General features: G+C 43.1%; 1 protein-coding gene across 8 annotated transcripts in view; it reads right to left on the bottom strand.

Moving 5' to 3' along the window:
- LOC108925202 (neuronal migration protein doublecortin-like) overlaps positions 1 to 19,757 on the bottom strand; it is a 41,134-nt gene that overhangs the window by 13,537 nt on the left and 7,840 nt on the right. For 4 of the 8 annotated variants that reach the window (XM_018737006.2, XM_018737010.2, XM_018737009.2 and 1 more), the window contains exons 2-3: positions 15,276 to 15,675; positions 9,257 to 9,594 (exon numbers count right to left, since the gene is read on the bottom strand). In XM_018737006.2, coding sequence (XP_018592522.1) covers positions 9,257 to 9,594; positions 15,276 to 15,639 — 702 coding nt within the window. In that variant the 5' untranslated portion in view covers positions 15,640 to 15,675. Of the gene's footprint in view, positions 1 to 9,256; positions 9,595 to 15,275; positions 15,679 to 16,261; positions 16,282 to 19,757 lie in introns of those variants that run through there. The other 4 variants (XM_018737011.2, XM_018737005.2, XM_018737003.2 and 1 more) reach the window with 2 other exon arrangements.

The following is a 19,757-nucleotide window of genomic DNA, read 5'->3' as shown; positions in this document are numbered from 1 at the left end:
CTTGCACGCAGTTTATTGTAGTGGTGTCAGCTCTCCGGTTGGAGGCCCGACTGAGGCTCATGGGCTCTGTCCTCCAGATAATCGCATTCCTAACAGCCACTCGGAGCGACGATTTGACAGCCTCCCATTTCCTCTCCCTCAGCAGAAAAGAGCGTGCAGACACTAAGCACCGTTGCAACACCATGCAAGCACACAAATGGCTGCAGCTTGGAACATGGATCAAGACCGCTTTAACACCTTGACACAGTTTGCCTTTTTGCATGGGAGCCTCGATACATGCAAAGTTTCACAAAAAAATTAAAATTGCATGAGTACAAATATGGCATGTTTGAGTTACCATATAAGGCTACATGTTTATTTTGCCATATTTACTTTCTCCTTGCCAGACCATATGCACAGCTCTCTGCTGGCAGATTCCAAATTCTAATTAGCCACCTAATTAAAATGCATGAATGCTCCAGAAAGTCAACTTCAACTTAACTATTAAGATCAGGAAAAATGAGGATTACATATACCATGTTTCCTCAAAGGAAATCTTGGTCAATATTACTGGTGCACTGTATATTTATCCGCACAATCAGCAGCCATGATCAATTATTGATAATTAAGGAGTAGTAAATCACATTTGTGTTAGCATTTCACTTCCAGTCCAAAACCCCTGTGAAACTTTCTTGTTGTTGTAAATGTTGTGAACAGGCACTGCCTCCTGTCTATTTTTGGGGTCACTGGCATATAAATTTCCAGAGCCTTTATATGGGAATCACAAGGTTTAAACTGGTGTGAAACACAGTACCGTCAATGAGCCCTCTGTACTGTCAATGAGCCCACTGTACTATTAACGAACCTCAGCCGGCAGTCCGTGTTCCTTCATCTGCTATTCTTTCTACATTCAAGAAAACAGCATAAAATGTATATTTTTGGTTAGCTTGTTAAATTTCAAAAACTGCTGTGCTATGGGAATTCCTGATTGAAGCAATAAGGCCTCAACTTCAACAAAGTCAAACTCCATCATATGAAACAGCTTTTGCAAACTTAACTGGCCTTTGACTTAACAGGAAAGGACATCTCCAAAGTGGCCAAAGCTGTTTTAGAGAGATCCTTGTGGAAAAATAAGGCCAGGCCATTCCCATGTCTGATATTTAGTAATTAGAAGCAAAAGACAGCAATCTAGGAACAATTTGGAATCAGGAAAAAAAGAAAAAAAATTCAAGCCTAGGCTGAAATACTTTACGGCATGGGAATTTGTTTTTGTCACAACAATCCATAAGGTAGCAAAACCTGCAAGTTTTGTTTCTAAACTGCCTATTAATTACATTGAATAGAAAGAAAATATCACTCAAGTTTGAACAATTCAAGGAACTGTTAACCTGAAAAAGACAGGTGTCGCTATTTTCAATCTACAGTATTTGGACACAATCAGAACCTGGTACACCTGTGTCCACCTGCTCTAAAGCAGTCTGTCCAAACACCTTACTTAGAGCTACCCACATTTACCATTTTCTCCGATATTCATTGCACAGGTAGAAAACCAAGGTGACTAATCAAAGGGAAAGCTGTCTTTTTTTTTTTTTTTTTTTTTTTTTTTAAATTACACATCTTTGAAATATGGTTTCACACAGAATGCATCCTCAAGAGCTACTAACAAAGGGTTCTGAGTAGGAGTCTTAGAGGAAAAGTGCTATAATTCACAAGCCGACTGTTTGCTGATACTCACACCAGTAGGTGAGGACATTATCTGTCAGTGCTTTGGCCTTCCAAGTCACTCTCTTTGTGGAAAGAGAAATAAACTCAGCCTTTCCCACAGAGGATTACAAAGATGGATGACATCATTTCGGTGTTACTGACTTTTTCATGACCAAGACGCATGCAAATGTCAGCAACCTGGAAGCAAAGGTGAAGTCTAGACTCTTGCTTCCAAACCAAACAGAACAGTGACTAGGGGTAAATTTTTAATGAGAATATAAACCTTTTTAACATCAGCACATGTATTACTGAGGGCTTATTTTCATGAAGAGTCTGTTTATGCCCTTAACCTGGTTTATAAAAAGCATTAGTACATATTGGCTAACTATAAGCAAACCTTGGACTGAAAGTTGTCATGGGTTTTCACAATAACATCCTTAAAAAAAAAAAAAAAAAAAAAGTGTACAGTGACTAAACAAGAATGTGCAACTGGATGGTGGCTATGATGTTCCCTTGAGAAGTTGCTGGAATCAGATGTTCTGATGCTATCTGGTGCCACAGGGCTGTTGGACAGAATCTGATAGCCTGAACGTGCTCTGAATGGACTGTGGCTCATGCGTGGTTGGCTGCCGGCCATCACCATGGAAACAGTCAGCCGATCCACGTTAACGTTCTTGGTTATGCTGGACCATTATTGGCATTTCAATCATTTTCTCTCACATCTTCGTCAGCTGGCAAAGTATCAAGTTGGGGGGAGGTGGATAACAACAGTAATCAAATTTCAGTGTCTAGTTTGTGTGCGCACGGGGTGTGCGGACCGATAGCGACTGCAATTGAAATTAAGGGGTAATTAGTTTTCAGTATCACCATTTCAGCTGTGCCCTTGACAAATTACATTAGCTTTCAGCACTTCTTTACTGAGATGGGAAATAGGGGAGCGTGTGTGTGTGTGCGTGGGGAGAGGGGTGGTTTGCCAAGCAATTGCTCTAGGAAAATCTGTCATTCCCAAAGAGCTCTTTGACATTTTTGCCACAATTCTGCATCAAGGACAGAACTGGAGACAAACAACTGCTTCGGGTTGCCTGGCAACAGAATGCAGCCTCTTTTTAACTCTTAGCATTGCTTTCAGTCCGCAGTCCGACAGGAAGCGAAGAGCATGCATCAGTGGAAAGGGCACGGCTCTTAAGGAATCAAAATGAAACCACACATTCATGCTTCATTACATGTTTGTCAAACATAAATCCATAAAGAATGGAAAAAAGACAAATGACAACTGGTACTGTTAAATTTTGGATGAACAGATGGTGTTTTAAAGGATAACTGCTTTAGTAAATCATCAGCAGCACAGTGAGATGAAATACATGCAAATTGAGCAGCGCTGAGTACAATGTGATCCAAAAAAGAAAAAATACATTAAAATGGAAGCACCCAAGAGCACACCCCGAACATAGCGAGGTTGAAAAAGCAGGAGATCCTGCAATGCGGTTATATCTGGGGCCTCTCCACTGACACGCTGCTTTGTGAGCAGGATGTTTCTGATGGTACACTGTACGCCTTCTGCGTCACACTGTGCTTCAGCTGTGGCTGCAGGTGACAAGATGCCTGACAGTATTTCAGCGACACGCTTCCCAACTCAGCAAAACTGAATGACTATAGAAAATACTGTTTGAATAATATATTTACATAGTATAAAAGTGATGAAATTGAAGTTGGAAAAATACCAAGGGTGTAATATGCTCATGTTTAAGACAACCCAGTCTCCTCTGTTAGAGATTTGCTTTAAATATAAGGGGGGGAAAAAAAAAAGTGCAAAAATTCTTCCATTTGTTCACAAACATAAAATAGCTGCACAGTGCCCCACACACACACACACACACACACACACACACACACACACACACACACACACAGCAGGAACTGGTGACTGACAGACCGGTCCACTCCAGCTGGGCTCCCTTTGAGCTGCGGATGCAGTCTCCTAGCAACCAGCCGCACCAACTGTCAGGAAGGAGCAGGGAGATAAGGTGGAGCGCAGAATCAGCAAGGTGGGGAGGGGCGAGTCACATTAATATTCACTCTGCCGTGTCACAGCTACTGGCAGCTGGAGACAAAGGCGGCGATCTCCCCAAAAGACAAAAATGCAGAGTCGACAGCAGGGGAAAAGGCATTCCCTGGACTTAAGGCACACAACAGCTTAAGATTGATCGAGAGCCGACAGGAGCACTTCCAGGACAAGAGAGAACACGTCTGCACAGTGGAAACCCGAGAAAAATCTTCCATATAAACTGAACTGACCGCATGAGGGATTCATAACCTCAACATATAGCTACTGGTAGCACTTGGTGCTTAATCAGATAATACCCTTCTTGTACACCACGCTGCAGATGGACCGGAAAACAAAAGTTGCACATTTGTCAGCAGTCTACACCTTGCGTTACAAAAGCCACGTGTGAGGAGCCACTGGAGGTTCCGGAACTGGGAAGATCTAAAAGCACCAGCTGATGTTGCACAAACAAATGGACATAAAGAACACAGAACATATGGAGGCAGCCAGTTCAAAGAGGCCTGAACTGTGTCTCATGATGAAGGGCTTTATGTCGATTTTATGTTTAAATAGTTCATTCATTTGGGCAACTGAAGAACAACCACTTTTGTAGCCCCGTTTTACATGAATGCTGCAGCCATTGTGAAGGCTTAACAATGAATTGCAAATTCTGCCCTTCTGTGCAGTCGCTGCACTTCAAAGGGCATCTGAAGTGGTTGCATACATAGCGACAGCTTGCAAACGTCTGCCCTCCACTTCCAAAGGTTGCCATATCAAAGTCAGTCCCACAAGTGAAATGATGAAATGTGGGTGCTGGTACATCCAGAGTGGGACAACATGAGGTACGCACACACCCACCAGAGCAATGCATGAAAAGCAATGTGGTAGGACACCGTTGCTCCTGCGTATCCTCTGGCTGCATGCATGACTAACAGTATCTAAGTGTCTTTGACGGAATGGCAATCCGACTATGGTTGCATTGCCTCAATCCTAAACAGCACAGGAACACAATGAGCCTGCTGTGATATGCTACAACGAAGAGATGAACAAAGATTCATTCTGCTCCCGGTACTTAAGAAAATCCCCCCTATAATGACAAAGCACATGGTGCTAACACAGATGTAAATAGAGGTGCATGAATACCCATAATTCCAGCCACCACCGAATCACATGTGGTCAGTGGAAATCTGCACACATGCAGACGGAGAGTTTACCCCACATTTCCTGGTACCATAATGAATCGATGGTATCAGAATGCAGCAGATGCTGGATCTACTCAGAAGGCACATCTGGTTAAGAAGATGGGCCATTTGACTTTCCATGCTCTACTGCACTGTGGCCTGACCAGAACTGTCCTTTGTCATGCTTTATACACTATGCCACCCTTCAACTCCCACCTGTCTTGGACTAAATGTGTTTTTTCCATCCACATTGTCACTTAATTTCCTAAACAACCAAGTGAAGCAGATTGAAGCTTTTTAATACCATCAAATGCTGCACTTCACTTCTGGAGAAAAACCACATGCATAGATTGCACATTCCACTAACCTGGTACAAATAGGTATAAAGAGGATCATATGTCTTCAGTCAGATGCTCCACCTTATCAGATGTACCTGGCTTGTTTCATAAAGACTGGCCTTTATTAACATGCACAGCGCTGGCACTGCAGGTTGTCCCTGAGGACAACTTCACAGCTGGGTTTCCATCATGTCTCCCCACCCTGCCTTCAGCTGTTGAACCGCATTTATGCCAAAGTGGCTGAAATGCCATCCCCCCCCAAAAAAAAGATTCCAAGCAGCATGATCATCATCTTTATCGCCTGAACTAAAAGCCAGGCCAATGAGTCACAAGATAAAAACATTCAATCATTTAACTGGTTGAGATCATAAATTTGTTTTCCATTTCATTGCAGTTTGTCCCATTATTTACTTTAAGATATTTTACAAATATCTGAAAAATAGTGTTGAACCCACCTCTAAAGCACCACCCTGTTTTGTGTTGGGGTTCTGGTGACCTTTTATTCTGTCCATCAAAATCTCACCGCAAAATGTGACTTGACAGGACTTGCGCCCAGGTTTGACTCTTGCTGTTGTACCTTCAGCGTGGGATGCACGTGTTCTTGTGCGCGTAGTCCGAAGACAAACACGCAAATTGGACCGGCGACACTGAAACTGACCTGCAGGGCTGTGTCCTGAGGTGGCCTGGGTTTCTGTCCAGGGTTGGTCTCCATCTTACTCCCAGAATTTCAAAGCAGAAACACATAGGGGAACAGTCCATATCTTTTATTTCACCTTTCCCAAAACTGCACAGAAACCCTTATTTTGCTAACAGCCGAGGAAGATGAGCGTGACATTGGCAGGCATTGCTAAACTCTAGCTCAGTGTGACTTTGTACAAGACAAGGTCGTTGTGAAGATAAATGTATGCAGTATGTTGTAAATAAGATTTCAAACAGGAACAATGAATGGTGAGATGGTGTGGCCATACCTTTCAGGTACCCAAGCCACAGCAGCAACCCATTTTTCTCATCACAAACATCTTCACACCATTTTCAGCAGCAGAGAGGCTGAGACAAAGAACCCAAAGTTATAATCACACCACCGAGCCTGAAGCAGGATCCTCATCCTGCTCAAGATCATGTCCCCATGCATCTACTGTGAGCACACCCTGCACTTCCAGACCTGCAGAGTATAGAAGAGCAGGATAAAAGCAGATTCACACCCTACCCTGAGTCCTCACCTTGTCCCATTGAACCTGCAACATGTTACATAAAGGTATTATCAGTTAAGCATTTTTTAATATAAAAAAAAAAGTACAATGCCTCTAAAGATGTGGCTGCTAATAAACATGTCATGCTGTGTGAGTTGTTTAAAAGTAAAGTGCACCAGTCCTTGATGCATTATATCCCTGAGGTGCGTCATGTTTGAAGTACTACACCTGGAGCACTGTGTACAACGTGCACAATCTATTGAAACCTGTGACGGGCCAACTGTTGGAAAACACGCTGGAATACACATCCGCTGTAGCACAGCTACACCTGAAGAGAATCAAGTTGTTCTCACAAAATCAGCGCAGCATTTCTTTTGGAAGCTCAAGTCACCTGTGGAATCAAAGGGACATGAGAAGCAGAGGCAAACCTTTTCATTCTCACCTTGAGCATGTGCCTCACGATGGCCACCGCGATCTGGGTGGGGAGTCTGAGTGAGTCGATGACTCACTGCCATCCCGCAAGGGGGAAAACCTCATTTTAAAAGCTGTCCCTGCAACTAGTACACCAGGTTTATTCTGGGACAACCATTATCTCAGACAGGCTTAATCCAGTTTAATCGATGAAAAACACTGTACATCAAGAATGCCATTAATCACATAATATAAAATGGGTTGCTGTGTCACCAAGAGATTACAGGAATAGTCTCAGTTTGTCAGTGAGACAAAAATATTAATATGCACGTTTGTCTCAAACAATTACTGAGACACTGTCAGGGTACCCATAAGGGTGCTATTTTGCCCAAAATAAAGGTGCTTTTCTTAAAACACATGAAAAGCAACAATTATAACTACTAGTAAACATTCTACAAGACACATTTAAGTCCTCACCTAAACATGGTCATATGTTGCACACATGGACTTTGAATGATAATGATTTACAGTCAAATACTGAAGACTAAAAGTCAGTTTGTGGCACACACTGACATCTCAACCCTTCATGACAAGCAATGGATCATTGTAAGTCATAGAAATTAAGTTCAGTTGCATACATACAGTATTTTCAGGGCTTCCAATAAAGGTCATTTTTATACTCTGGTCTTGCAGATGGCAGAACACAGAACAAGTGGGAAATCCTAGAGGGAAGCTGAAGAAATGCTTATATAACATTACCAATATTACCTCGCTTGCCAACTATGAAGAGAGAGACTAAAAAAATCCCTCCAGCATAAATTACATTAATGTAGTCTTGTGCTTTGCTTACAGAAACATCACTGCTGCAGAGGCTGTAGTTTAGTTGCTCAGCAGACATCAAATGAAGCAGTAAAGCTTAACATCTTTCTGCTGGACACCTCCTTGAAGCCCAATGAACCATCTCGCATGAGGACGCCTGGCAGCCCATCACACTAACACTTCAGTCAGCAGCATTTTGACTACAAGGCTACTTTAACAATGCAGTGTCCTTAAAGCCTAGATCTTTTCCTTGACTTTGTCACGCTGGATTTCAGTAACATTCTTCAAGGTGTCCTTACAGCCAGCCGGTGTTGGCCCATCATTTCATAGTGAGCACCAGCGCAGGTCTAATTTAACCATTTGGGACTAATTATGTATGTGAAAGAATCAGCCAGTTTGTTAACATTGTTCTTGAGAAATTGGGGTGAAAGGTACATGCAGTCATATGAAGAAGCATTTGATGCATTTGCATAGTGTGTGCTGAAAAAGCCCAAGAGGCAGCACAGAGAGGTCTGGCAGGAGCTCTGACACACAGCGCTGTGTACTCCTTGCCAGGCAGACAGTTGTCGTACTGAACACACTGGAGACATCCTTAGCCTTGCTTACACACCTCCTACATTGCTATATCCCCATTACTAACTCTGCAATCTGTGCTCAGTCAGCCTATAGTTATGCATAGTATATCATTTATTACACCCTAATGTGAAGTTGCCTCTGGAAGAGCAAAGGAAGGTTTTGGTTGCAGCCCTGAAAAGTCCTGAGAAAACCCCAAAGTGTTACATTAAGAGAAAACTGACGCTTGTGGAGATGTGCGTTCTATAAAATGTGAGGAGCCAGAATTTGCCGCCTGAACATTTCAACCATAAGATGTTCCTTGTCTCGGTGCCTTTAAGTACATTCCAGCGAGAGGACCCTCAAAGTATCGCATGTGAAATAATTACTGTGGCAGGATGCTGCTTCTAGCAATGCTACCAGAGTACCACCCCGAACCTCAGTGGTTTCTCCTCATAGCCAAGAGCAACGATTAACTAACTGCTTGATGACTAATGCATCACGACTTTTAGTCACTGCTGTGGATGATTAACTAATAAGGAATTTCCATGTCCAAGGCAAAACGCAAAAAGAATCCTTAATTGAGACACTCCACAAAAAACAAGGTAGAAAAATAATTAGCCCTTAACATACAAATATCATCTACACAGCCAGATTTTCAGCACATCACTATATTAGTGAACTTTCCATCAATCTGCTCAATAACTGCTTGCCCAGTTTAGGGCTGCTGTAATCTGGAGTTTATCCCTGAGGCAAGGTGTACCCAGGACAGGACGCCAGTCCATCACAAAGCAATCTCACACACACATCAAATTTATACACTAACATGTGGTTGATGTCTTACAACACGAGATATGACCGGCTGTTAATATTTAATTAAGGCCCTAAGACAACATACCCAACTAACACCCGTGCATAAAACAGCAGTGACTCTAGCTGTTACAATGAGTGCAACAACTAAGGGTCACAGAAGAGACATACAGGCTTCCAGGTGAGATGGTAAGAGGGCCAAGGCCCTTGGGCGGGGGGGTGACGCACCTGCTTGCCATCCAGTGTGTAGATCTTCTTGACAACACCACTCTCCAGCTTGATGGCCTCGGTGATGTCAGTAAGCACCTGCTCGAAGGAGTGCGCCGTCTTCTTGTTGAGCAGCACCCGAACAGCCTTGCGCGGCTTAGACCCGCTGCGCATCACCGTCACCAGCTTGGGCCGCACAAAATCTTTGTTTTCCTTGGGTTCGCCGGCACCCTTGGCGCTGGCCAGCGACTGCCTCTGGGAAGCTGAGGCCTTGACGTTCACTGACCAGTTGGGATTGACATTCTTGGTGTAGTCCACTTTCTTGTAGTAGTTCTCAGATGCACACACATAGCTCTCTCCTAGGGGGAAGGCCAAGGGAGGAAGGGTCAGCTTGGGTATCGGCCATCTATGACTTCACATTCAGACCTTAGGCTGCGGTATATCGAACATCCGTCTAAGCACATTGATTTAAACTTTAAACACTAAATCATTTCGGTGTTTACTCCCAAAGGCAGATATGTAGGAACTATACGAAAATGGACACCATCACTGAGCTGTAGCAAAATAAAAACACACAAACAGAACAGCCCAAGGGAGAGCCAGAGATATTCTGAGATTCACACATTAGAGACTAAAATGACTGATATATGTTCAGTAACCTAAGGGAATTGACCACTTAGTGACAAAACTGTTTCAGTGACAATTAAAAAGAAACCATGGTGACATGTCCTATACTTGAACAACAACAACTCCTCCTCCTCAACTTTTTGACCCTCCATCACAATACTGGCCGTATCAGTCATACACCAGGATATGCGGTCAGATGTTCTCTTAAACCTGAGTAAGTGCCGAGCGCCACAAATTCCCTCTCAACCACAAGAATCTGGTTCAGCCTCTCCAAATGACTATGCAAGTGAAGGAGTTGCTAAACAACTTTTATACTGTTAAATTTCTCCAGAGTTGCATAAAAGAAAGCGGGTAGAAAGCATGCAAGCTGCAGCACAAAATGCTTTGGACTCGTACAGAATGTGACAATAATCCCATCAAAGAGTCCTTAGCTCTTCTCGCTAATCTGTTCAGTTCAAAACTGGCTAATTTCCTCATAAAAAACAGACAAATGATAATTTTTCATTTTAAACAGCACCCTTCCTGGACTGTATATAAATACATACTGTATTTGAAAAGCTTCAAAAAGGTGTTCTCACCAGTGCAACTGCTTCATGCAGTTAAACATGCCTCACAGTATAAAGGGGCAGTTCCAGAACTTTCCTCACTGGAAAACCATTAACGTGGCTGACAGAAGAGACATTTTTCCTATGGGCATATGATATCTTCTACTCCTTCACTATAACACATCGACAACAGGGCTTCACTATTTTTTAGGCAAAGTGACTTTCGCAGCTCTACATTCACATTTTACACACCTGTATATCCAATGAAGCCAATACATAACTGTCTGACTTACAGAGAAGCAGGACCCTCTCCTTCAAGGCGTGGGCATTACCAGCTGCCAAGTCTTTTGCTCCTGAGGGTAATGGCACTGGAGGAGGTCTGTGAGCCTTGGGTCCAGAACACAGCTCTCCACTGCAGACAGATGACTAATAACATTGGATCTCACCCATGGTCCTCAAGCAACCCTATCACAGCCCTGTGTGTGATGGTTTTTATTCAGGCCTCTCAAATATTGTCGTCCCCCCCCCCAACTCTTGATTGAACTCAAAGCACAATTACAAAACCACTTCGCAATTATGCCTGCACGCGCACGCACACACACACACACACACACACACACACACTTTGCCTGGTTACACAGCTGGGCATTTTACTAGAGCATTTAATGGTAACTTCCCTGTTCAAAGTTTTAAAAGCTCATCCATGGTGGGATTTAAACAATTTAAGCAATGGTCAGAAGTCACTGACTGAGCACAGGCTTGTCCGCCCCCTACTGCAGGAGGTGAATTAAATAACTATCATTGCCCCTCTTTGTAATGCAGAAGTCAACCCTTCTTACTTGGTTAACAATCTGCCAAAATGCCATGGAGCCCAACACCTACAGAACAAACCACCCCAATGCTTTCTTGGAAAAACAGCCCTCACAGGGTACACTGACAGCTGTACCACAGTGGTTACAGAGGACCAAAGCGTGGCTGTTCACCTCACCACTGGAGTTCTGCTGCTGTACTTCAGAGGCACAAATCTGGCTGCTCTGGTGTACGTGTTAAAAATGGGCAAACCGACAAGCGCTTTCACTATCTTTATTTGATAAAAGCACCAAGAAACCATTCTTATGACTGGAAGACAACGATGTCCTGAAAACACTTGAGCCATATCAACAGCTGGGGTGGTACTCCATGCTAGCTGAAGCTTAAAATTTAAAAAAAAAAAAAAAAAAAAAAAAAAAACCTAAATTAATAATTTAGGTATCATAAAACCTTGTGCACTTTGACTTGCACATGACATTTATAATTGTAGACCCTGTGGAGTATCTCTCCAGACAGTGAGCTGCTGTTCCAATTTAAATTTAATGAAGTATGTCTAGTCAACTCATGGAAGGGGGAAAGGAAAAAAAAAAAAAATTCATGAAAAATATACACGGTCGTTTTAAAGCAGTAAGAAGCTTCTCTGAGATAAGTGAGTCCCACATTATGATGCTACGAGCTGAAATGTATGGACCTGAGGTACAAAAGTAATACAAGGAAATATTAGTAGCTTCTCTATGAGATGTGGTCACTAGACAGTGTCTAAAGGAAGTGTGACAATGATTAAACATGACAGCTAGGGAGCTGTACAGAATATGGAGGCAGTGGCGCAGCAGGTAGAACAGGTGTCTCACAGCAACAGGGCAGGACATGGGTTTGAATCTCAGTACAGTTTGCATCTTCTATCTGCAAAGGTTTCCTCCCATAGCCTAAAGGTATTGTCTTTCAGGTGAACTGATGACTGAATTGTTGTATGCATTTTACATTACTCAAATATATAAAGTGAATGATTTTTAAACTTGTACAGTACGCCTAGCATTGTAAGTCACCTTGGACAAAAGTGCCAGTTAAATACTAGATTATTATTAACAACAACAACAGTAAGTGAATTGGACTTGGGACTTGTCAAGCAAGACAGCATCACATCAGCCCTTATATATGTGGTCATTCTAGACTCAACAACACAAAAGAAGCACAGTGTGTTGTGTGCGCGCTGTGCAATCACAATGTAAACTTTGCCCGTTCATGAGCACTGAGCCATGAAGCAATAGACTGGTCATCGCTACGAGTATCTGAGCTGGTGAGAAAGGCATTCTTTGCTACAAAGAGGTCCGCAACAAGAATGGGCCCCTTGTTCTGTTGCCGTTTGGCTGGCAATAGTACAGGATGAGCAAGATGTGGTGTAACTATTCCATCAGGTGCGCAATGTGAACAACAGTTACCGGAGACCTCAAAGTAAAGAGTCGGGCATTTGTATGTGCTGCAACCCACCCACACTGGGCTATTGTATTTCACAGAAAGAGAGGAGAAAAGAGGAGAGGAAAAAAAAAGAAAAAAAAAGACAGCAGGGCGTGGGCACAGCCTCAGCTCTTTACCTGAGTGGTCAAGGGGGAGATCAGGGTACAAGAGGGGTCACTGCAGACCGCACAGTACCATGGAGTGGGCAGATAATGGGCCATACGACTATAAAGAGATATGAGTGCACTGGTGAGGAATACCAAACAGCACAGGAGGTTAGTACTATCAATTCCCATACTTCATGTCAACCGTTTGCTTATGAAACTTTGTGAACGTTAGCCATCAGTTCTACCGAGGATTATACTGCTATCATCCTGCCAGGTCGGCAATACATTTGCCAACCACCACAGGCGCACTCTGGCAACAGAAGCATGTCAAATGGGATTTTTTTTTTTTTTTTTTTTTTTTTTTTTTTACATCAGGCAAAGGCACTGAACAACATTTTAGATGAAACTGTACAGTATTCAGTTGTGCAAGTGTTATGCAACAAAAACAGTAGCAAATTGTTCTTGCCAAAAAAAAAGACTGGAGACACTGGCATTTATAGTATGTCTATAAAGAGAAGTGTATGTGCACCCCCAAAAACAGGAATTTTCCATTACAAATAACATGGTCTTCAAGAACTTGGATCAACATGAATTCTGGGCCAGATCTCAGATTATAAGCATGAACACAGATCAGGAGAAGAACTGTAGAGTTCAGATATTGTGCCAAATTTTGATCTGTTGCTCAGGTAGAAAGATTGCCATGTGTCATCCTGATGCTTCTGGATCACTAAACATCCCTGACACATTTGTGTCATGCATAACAGAGGATGAATAAATTCATTCATTCATTCATAAAATCCATTCACCGTCGGCAAGTGCTTGTCCTAGACAGGGTTGCAATGGACTGAGTGACGAAAACACAACACCCAGAGGAAACCTGTGCAAATAAGGGAAGAATGTGCAAACTCCAAACAGACTGCACGGATATCAAACCCATGTCCAATGAGACAGCCAAGGAGCTGTGAGACAGGTGCTAACTGTTGTGCCACTGTGTTGCCCATGCTTGGATAAAGCTGCCCAAATTGCAATTTGTCTATTTAATGAAATCAATTATGAGCTTAGGGTGGGTAGGTTTCATGCTTCATTTGCAATCCCTGTAGCTGGACATAAAACATTCTGTTGCAGACCTGTGTTTTACTTCTTGTCAGTGTTGAGGTATTCAAATTAAATTGGATTCTAGCAATATTTTCAATGTTTCTGAATGGGGTTGAAGCTAACCCACTTGAATGTCCTGTGTTTCCACACGGATCCAAAATTAAAGTCACCAATCTGCCTGAACCGCCTGTCTGAACTGCGGGAGGAAACCTGAGCATATGGAGGAAACCTACACGGACAAAGAGAACATGAAACTCCACAGACAGATGAATTCAGGCCCCATGATGCAGCAATGATAACTACTGCATCACTGTGCTGCCAACAACTTAAGAATAATAATGGTCTAAATCTATGAAAAGAAATGTAAGTCAGTAACTGCATTACATTAACATGTCTAAGACCAAAAAAGCCACAGTATACACAGCAAATCCAACACCTTTAAATGTAAGATTTAAAATTTGACAAACAATGGTGAAACACGAGTCAACAGCCCAGGTGGCCGGAGACTCTGCATACTTGGTAGAGAGTTTTGAGATCTGCCAAGTCATGGACTTGGTGAACCCTTAACACCCTGACCCACAAAAGAAAACCTGGTGGCACTCTCCTTTCTGCTGGCCAGGAACCTGTGGCTCAACGCCCTTCTCTTTAATCCCCTGCAAAATACAGCCTGGGATAAGGCCATCTGCTAATGCAGAGCAGGGCGACGGGGGGGCTGACGCTGAAAGGCTGGGGAATCAAACCAAGACCTCCTTATCTATCATCTCCTCAAGTGGGTATCATTCAGTTTCTTCAGACTCATGTATGACAACTATTTCACCCATGTAAAAATCAGTGGTTACGGTAAAGCACTTAGAAGGACCACTCAATTTCAGAAACTGATTAGGACGGAGACAGCAGGACTGACAAGATGTATAAATCTTCTCTCTAATGCAAATTAAATGAGGCAAGGTGCACCAGCTGTCCGTCAAAAGCACAATGCAGACGGAAGCCTGCATTTGTTTTTCCACTGTGTGGATATACACATCAGCAAAGCAGCATCTTTTGGTGGAAGAACCAACCATAACACATGGCTGGAGACTGAGGACTTGTCAAATGACAATGTCACAAAGAATCACAATAACCATCTGAGGCTGCTGGTGGCCCTGACAGCACAGATCTAAAGCAACCTGCAGATGTGTCCCACATATCCCATCACCAAGAACAAAGGTAGACATGTTCAAATGTTAGTTGTTTAGAACCTAATTCAACTGACATTCATTGCTTATCAATGCATCTTTTCACCATGTGTGCGCAAGCTCAGACACAATACCTATTTTCATCTTGTGATGGTTTAGGTTTACCTCACGGTGTCATGATGAGCAACAGCAGCATCCCCAGCGATCCCCGATAATGCTGACTCACCTTCCTCCAGCTCATCCATGGAGGTGATCTTACGGGACCCATCAATAGTGAAGATGAAGCGCACACCCTGTGGCAGATTGATGTGGTCGGACAGTGAGCGCGTCAGGTCGGCCAGCAGGGCATCGAAGGTGCGGAAGCGGTCGAGGGCCACAGCATACACGATGCCTTTGAAGTAACGGTCGCCGTTGCGGTAGAAGCGCACCTTCTTGGCCTTCTTCTCATTGGTGAGGGTCTGCAGCGTGCGTGTGCGATAGAAGCTACAGTGGGCACTGTGCGTAGGGCTGGGCAAGCCATTGGCGCGGGCCCCACGCGGGGTCCGGGACGCCTTGTCTCGCTCGTCGAAGTGGCCGAACTCCTGTTCCATGGCAACGAGGGGAAGGGAAGGTCTACGCTGGTGATACTGCTGTCCAGGAAGAAAAGCAGCATTTCAAAACAGAAATCAATATTTGACTGCTTCACTAAAACATCCATCCACAACAGCATATAGTTTTACCACCTCTAGGGAAATTTACTTGAGCAGCTCCTGTTAACTACCGTGGTCTCGAGTATAACTGGACCCTTGCTTAGCTGTTGCTTTAATCCAAAGCAACTTGGTTTTATCAATTCACAGAGGTCAGTGTTTATTAAAGCAACTCAGCTTAGATACTATGCTCAAGGGTACAACAGCAGCACAAGTTTGAATCAGAGGTCTTCTGTACAAAGTTTCATATGGCTTTATTACAATTCTGATGACTCATGCTCTTCAAGTCTCCTGTGCAAATGCTAAGTTATTTATGCCCTCATACTGTATGTAAAACCATTGAAAGAGTACTTGATTTTCACATTACTGTGTCATTTTACTATGACATATTATATTTTGTATCTTTAACAGAAAAACATTTGTATTTACACATACTGTTTGTCCTTAACAGACATTACAAGTTCAGAAATCTTTCATATAAAAGGCAGATTAGTTTGGAGAACCGTTGCTGATCTATAATACGAACCTGTCATAGGGTCACAGCGGTATGGAGTTTATCCTGGAAACATAGGGTGCCAGGCTAGTCAGGGTAAACCATGGACAGGGGGGCCAGTCCATCACACCACACACAATCAATCATTCACTCACACACTAAGGGCAATTTAGAGTCACCAATCCACTTGAAACACACATCATTTGCCTGTGGAAGGAAACCAGAGCACCTGGAGGAAACCCACGTGAACGTGGGAAGAAACTGCACGCACACTGAGCCGGATCCTAATCTGAATCTACATCTAAACCTACAACCCAGAAGCTGTGAGGTACCAGCACTACCTGCTGCCCCACATGAGCTCAAACTCATTGTATTATATGAAATGAGCAACAATACTATCATCAACTGCCATTTTCATCACTGGTTATGATGAATAGAACCCTCAGACTTCACCGCATAAAGAAAAAAGCAAAATGCATGTTATATTTTAAAAATAAGTGTTAAAATCATTTTAACAGAAGCAACATGAATAAAGTGAGAAAAACTGAAAACATGATACCAAGGCCAGTTGTCCTGCAGACTACAAATCCACTCCATTCAGAGGACGACCACTTTACCCAGTGAAACCTATTTAAGACGGACAGAGGTGTGTGATGGTGCTTCACTGTGCATTCAGGTACCTCTGTGCATGCACCTCCACCAAATCCACTGGAGGACCTGCCAGTTTTATAGACGTTCACTGCAGGCTGAATATCCCTCTGGGGGCAGATACGGTTTCCTCAGATGAAGTGGGCTTGGCTTAGCACCTTCAATTAGAGAGCACTCGGCATCGATTGCATCCATCTCAAACAACACACACACACACACACACACACACACACACACACAACAGTCTTACCGGCTCCAAGAAACACAGAACAGAAGGAGCGGCTGACAAGCTTAATAGCAAAACTAAAGCCTACAGGTACAACTCATAACAGAACTCACAGAATTATCACTTGGTTGCCCTGAGCTCATTTATGCTGCTGGAGAGTTAGATTTACAATGATTTACCTCTTTACGCAGCAGGGTGTTCTTACTGTATCAATCCCGGTCAGGGCCTCGCTCAAGGGCACTACAGCACGAGGTGAATTCAAACTGGGAGCTCCAAGACAGCACCATGGGAGCCCTAACCTTGACCCAAAAGAAGTTCCCTGAACAAATGTGGCAATCAGGTAAACCAGGCTCTCCTCTTGAGAACAGCCATCACATCCAAGACACTTTCTATTAAATACCTACTAAGAACGCAAACACTTTAATGGTCTTTAGGACTGAATTCCCATTTCTGATTTTAAAGAAGAGTAGGGAAGTTAGTGGATTACAGTATTCATTCATTCATTCATTCATTCATTTTCTGCCCATACAATAGAGCACAGTTGTGCTGTGGGGGTTAGCAGTGTGAACGCATGTAGAGTAGTGGCCACTCATTACAGGTACACTGCCAACAGCTGCACGGTATTACACTACAGTAAGAGCGTATAATGGGCAGAAGACAGAAACAATGATTAATACACTGGATTTGTAACCATAAAGGTGCAGACTGAGTCTAAAGGGAAACTCAGTGAAAAAGATGATTTACATAGAAAGTTTTAGCAAACAACCAGCTGTGTAAATGGGAAAGTTTAAGGTTATGTACACCGCTGGGAGAAACCCTCGCTGAAGACACACTTTTAGCAGCACCATCGCCACCCAAAATTTTAACTCTGAGAAAGGCCCTCAACAGAAATCCCTCTCAGAAACAGTTACTGATTCCTCTTTTGGCACCATTTTTAAATTATTCATAAGCCAAGAGCATCATTTTCCAACTGCTACGATATGTACCCTATATGCATAATTCTTTAATTATTATTAGGACAGAGCATGCATATTCAACGAAGAGAGTGTGTGAACTGTGAGAGAGAAGTTTCAATAAAGGTGAAACTTTGCTTGGCTCGTCTGCAAACTCAACATTTCGTCTTTCCTGGCTGCAGTCACTAGAAAGGAGAGAGTTTCTTTTCTCTCTACATCTATTCCTTCCAAACACAAAGTGAAGTCTGACACAGTGTTCTGTGGAAAGATCCATTCATGCCAAAGTCTCTCCACAAACATCTGCTCCTTTTAAAAGACAAAACAGCTCTGCTCCCAGAATGCATCTGAGCCTCTGGCACCCATTTCCATTGTCCCTGACCAGACTAAGTGTATTTTGGACAGGCCATTAGAAGCACCACAGGGATCGGTGTGGAAGGGCCAAGAGGCCCCCACCTGGACTTTCCCCACCGACCGCTGCCTTTTCCAGCTGCATCCCCTTTACAGTATAAGATTTAGGAGTGGCCCATTGTTCCACCCGTTGTGTGCTGCTCAACAGCCGATATCAATTGCAGACACTGATCTCAGCGGCTGACGTGGGTCAGCGCCAGAACCGGACCCAGGGGGTTGCAGGAGAACCGAAGCCCGAACCAAAATGACTGAAACGATGTGGAATGTGATGCCCGATGAAGGGGGGGGGAGCCTCCATTGCTGAAAGGCTGTTTAGTCTAGGAAATTCCATTTTGTCAATTAATGTTGCTGAGGTCCTAATATTCAAGGATGCAAAATAACAAATGAGACATTTAATCTACCCTCCAAATTAACAACACCATTATAAATTTATACTAAGCAGAAGTGGCTGCAAGAATAAAACCCAGCCAGTCGGTTGCCACAGTCCTCGCGAGTCCTCACTTTGTCTCAGCTCTTAGGCTCATTGGCTCCGGAGAAGGTGCTGAGAAGGGTCTGAGAGACTCAAAAGTGCAATCAAGACCTCTCTAGCGACTCCATCATTCAGTTCAGTGCCTTGCGAGGGGCCGGACTGCGAATAGGATATATGCTCCTTCATCACGTGTGCGCCTCACTGTATATTTCACCTCCTCTCCCAATGAGCTTAACTATTTGTGTTCATATTCCTTACTTCTGTTGTTCCGTTTGCAAACTCCTCATACCTTAATGTAACTTCCTTTCAATTAAAATACATATCAGGCAGAAGAGGAAAAAAAAAAAAGACTTTAAAACCCAAAGTCTTACAGGTTTCAACAGTAGACTCCTAAATTGAAGGCCACTGCATACATGCAACTCATTCTGAGCATAAAATGTGTGTCTGGCTCTTCACCTCAAAGTGGAGCTGCACCTGATGCCTGGCCATACCTTTCAAATACTTACCACAGTAACCAAATGCCACATAGAATTTCAGAAAAAGAAATTAATTTAAACACCTCACTTTCTTGACTAATACAGCTCATGAAGAATTGCTGACCTGGCCTAGAGACCACCACAAAACGTTTTTTTAAAAAAAAAAAAAAAATTCCTAGAATGGGAAAAGCCTCATAAGGAACACGCTCATCTGTTAAATTATTAATTCAATGTATGAACTGAGGTTCAACATTGATTTAAATGCTGAGATATTTTTAAATGGCTATTTAGAACCCATGGTGCAGCAAATCATTAAAGGAAAACTATCAACTTCAACAATCCTTGTCAA

Source organism: Scleropages formosus, chromosome 13, assembly GCF_900964775.1.
Source record: "Scleropages formosus chromosome 13, fSclFor1.1, whole genome shotgun sequence".
NCBI lineage: Eukaryota > Metazoa > Chordata > Actinopteri > Osteoglossiformes > Osteoglossidae > Scleropages > Scleropages formosus.
The sequence above is the reverse complement of the archived record's forward strand: the minus strand, read 5'-3'. Positions and strand labels throughout refer to the sequence as shown.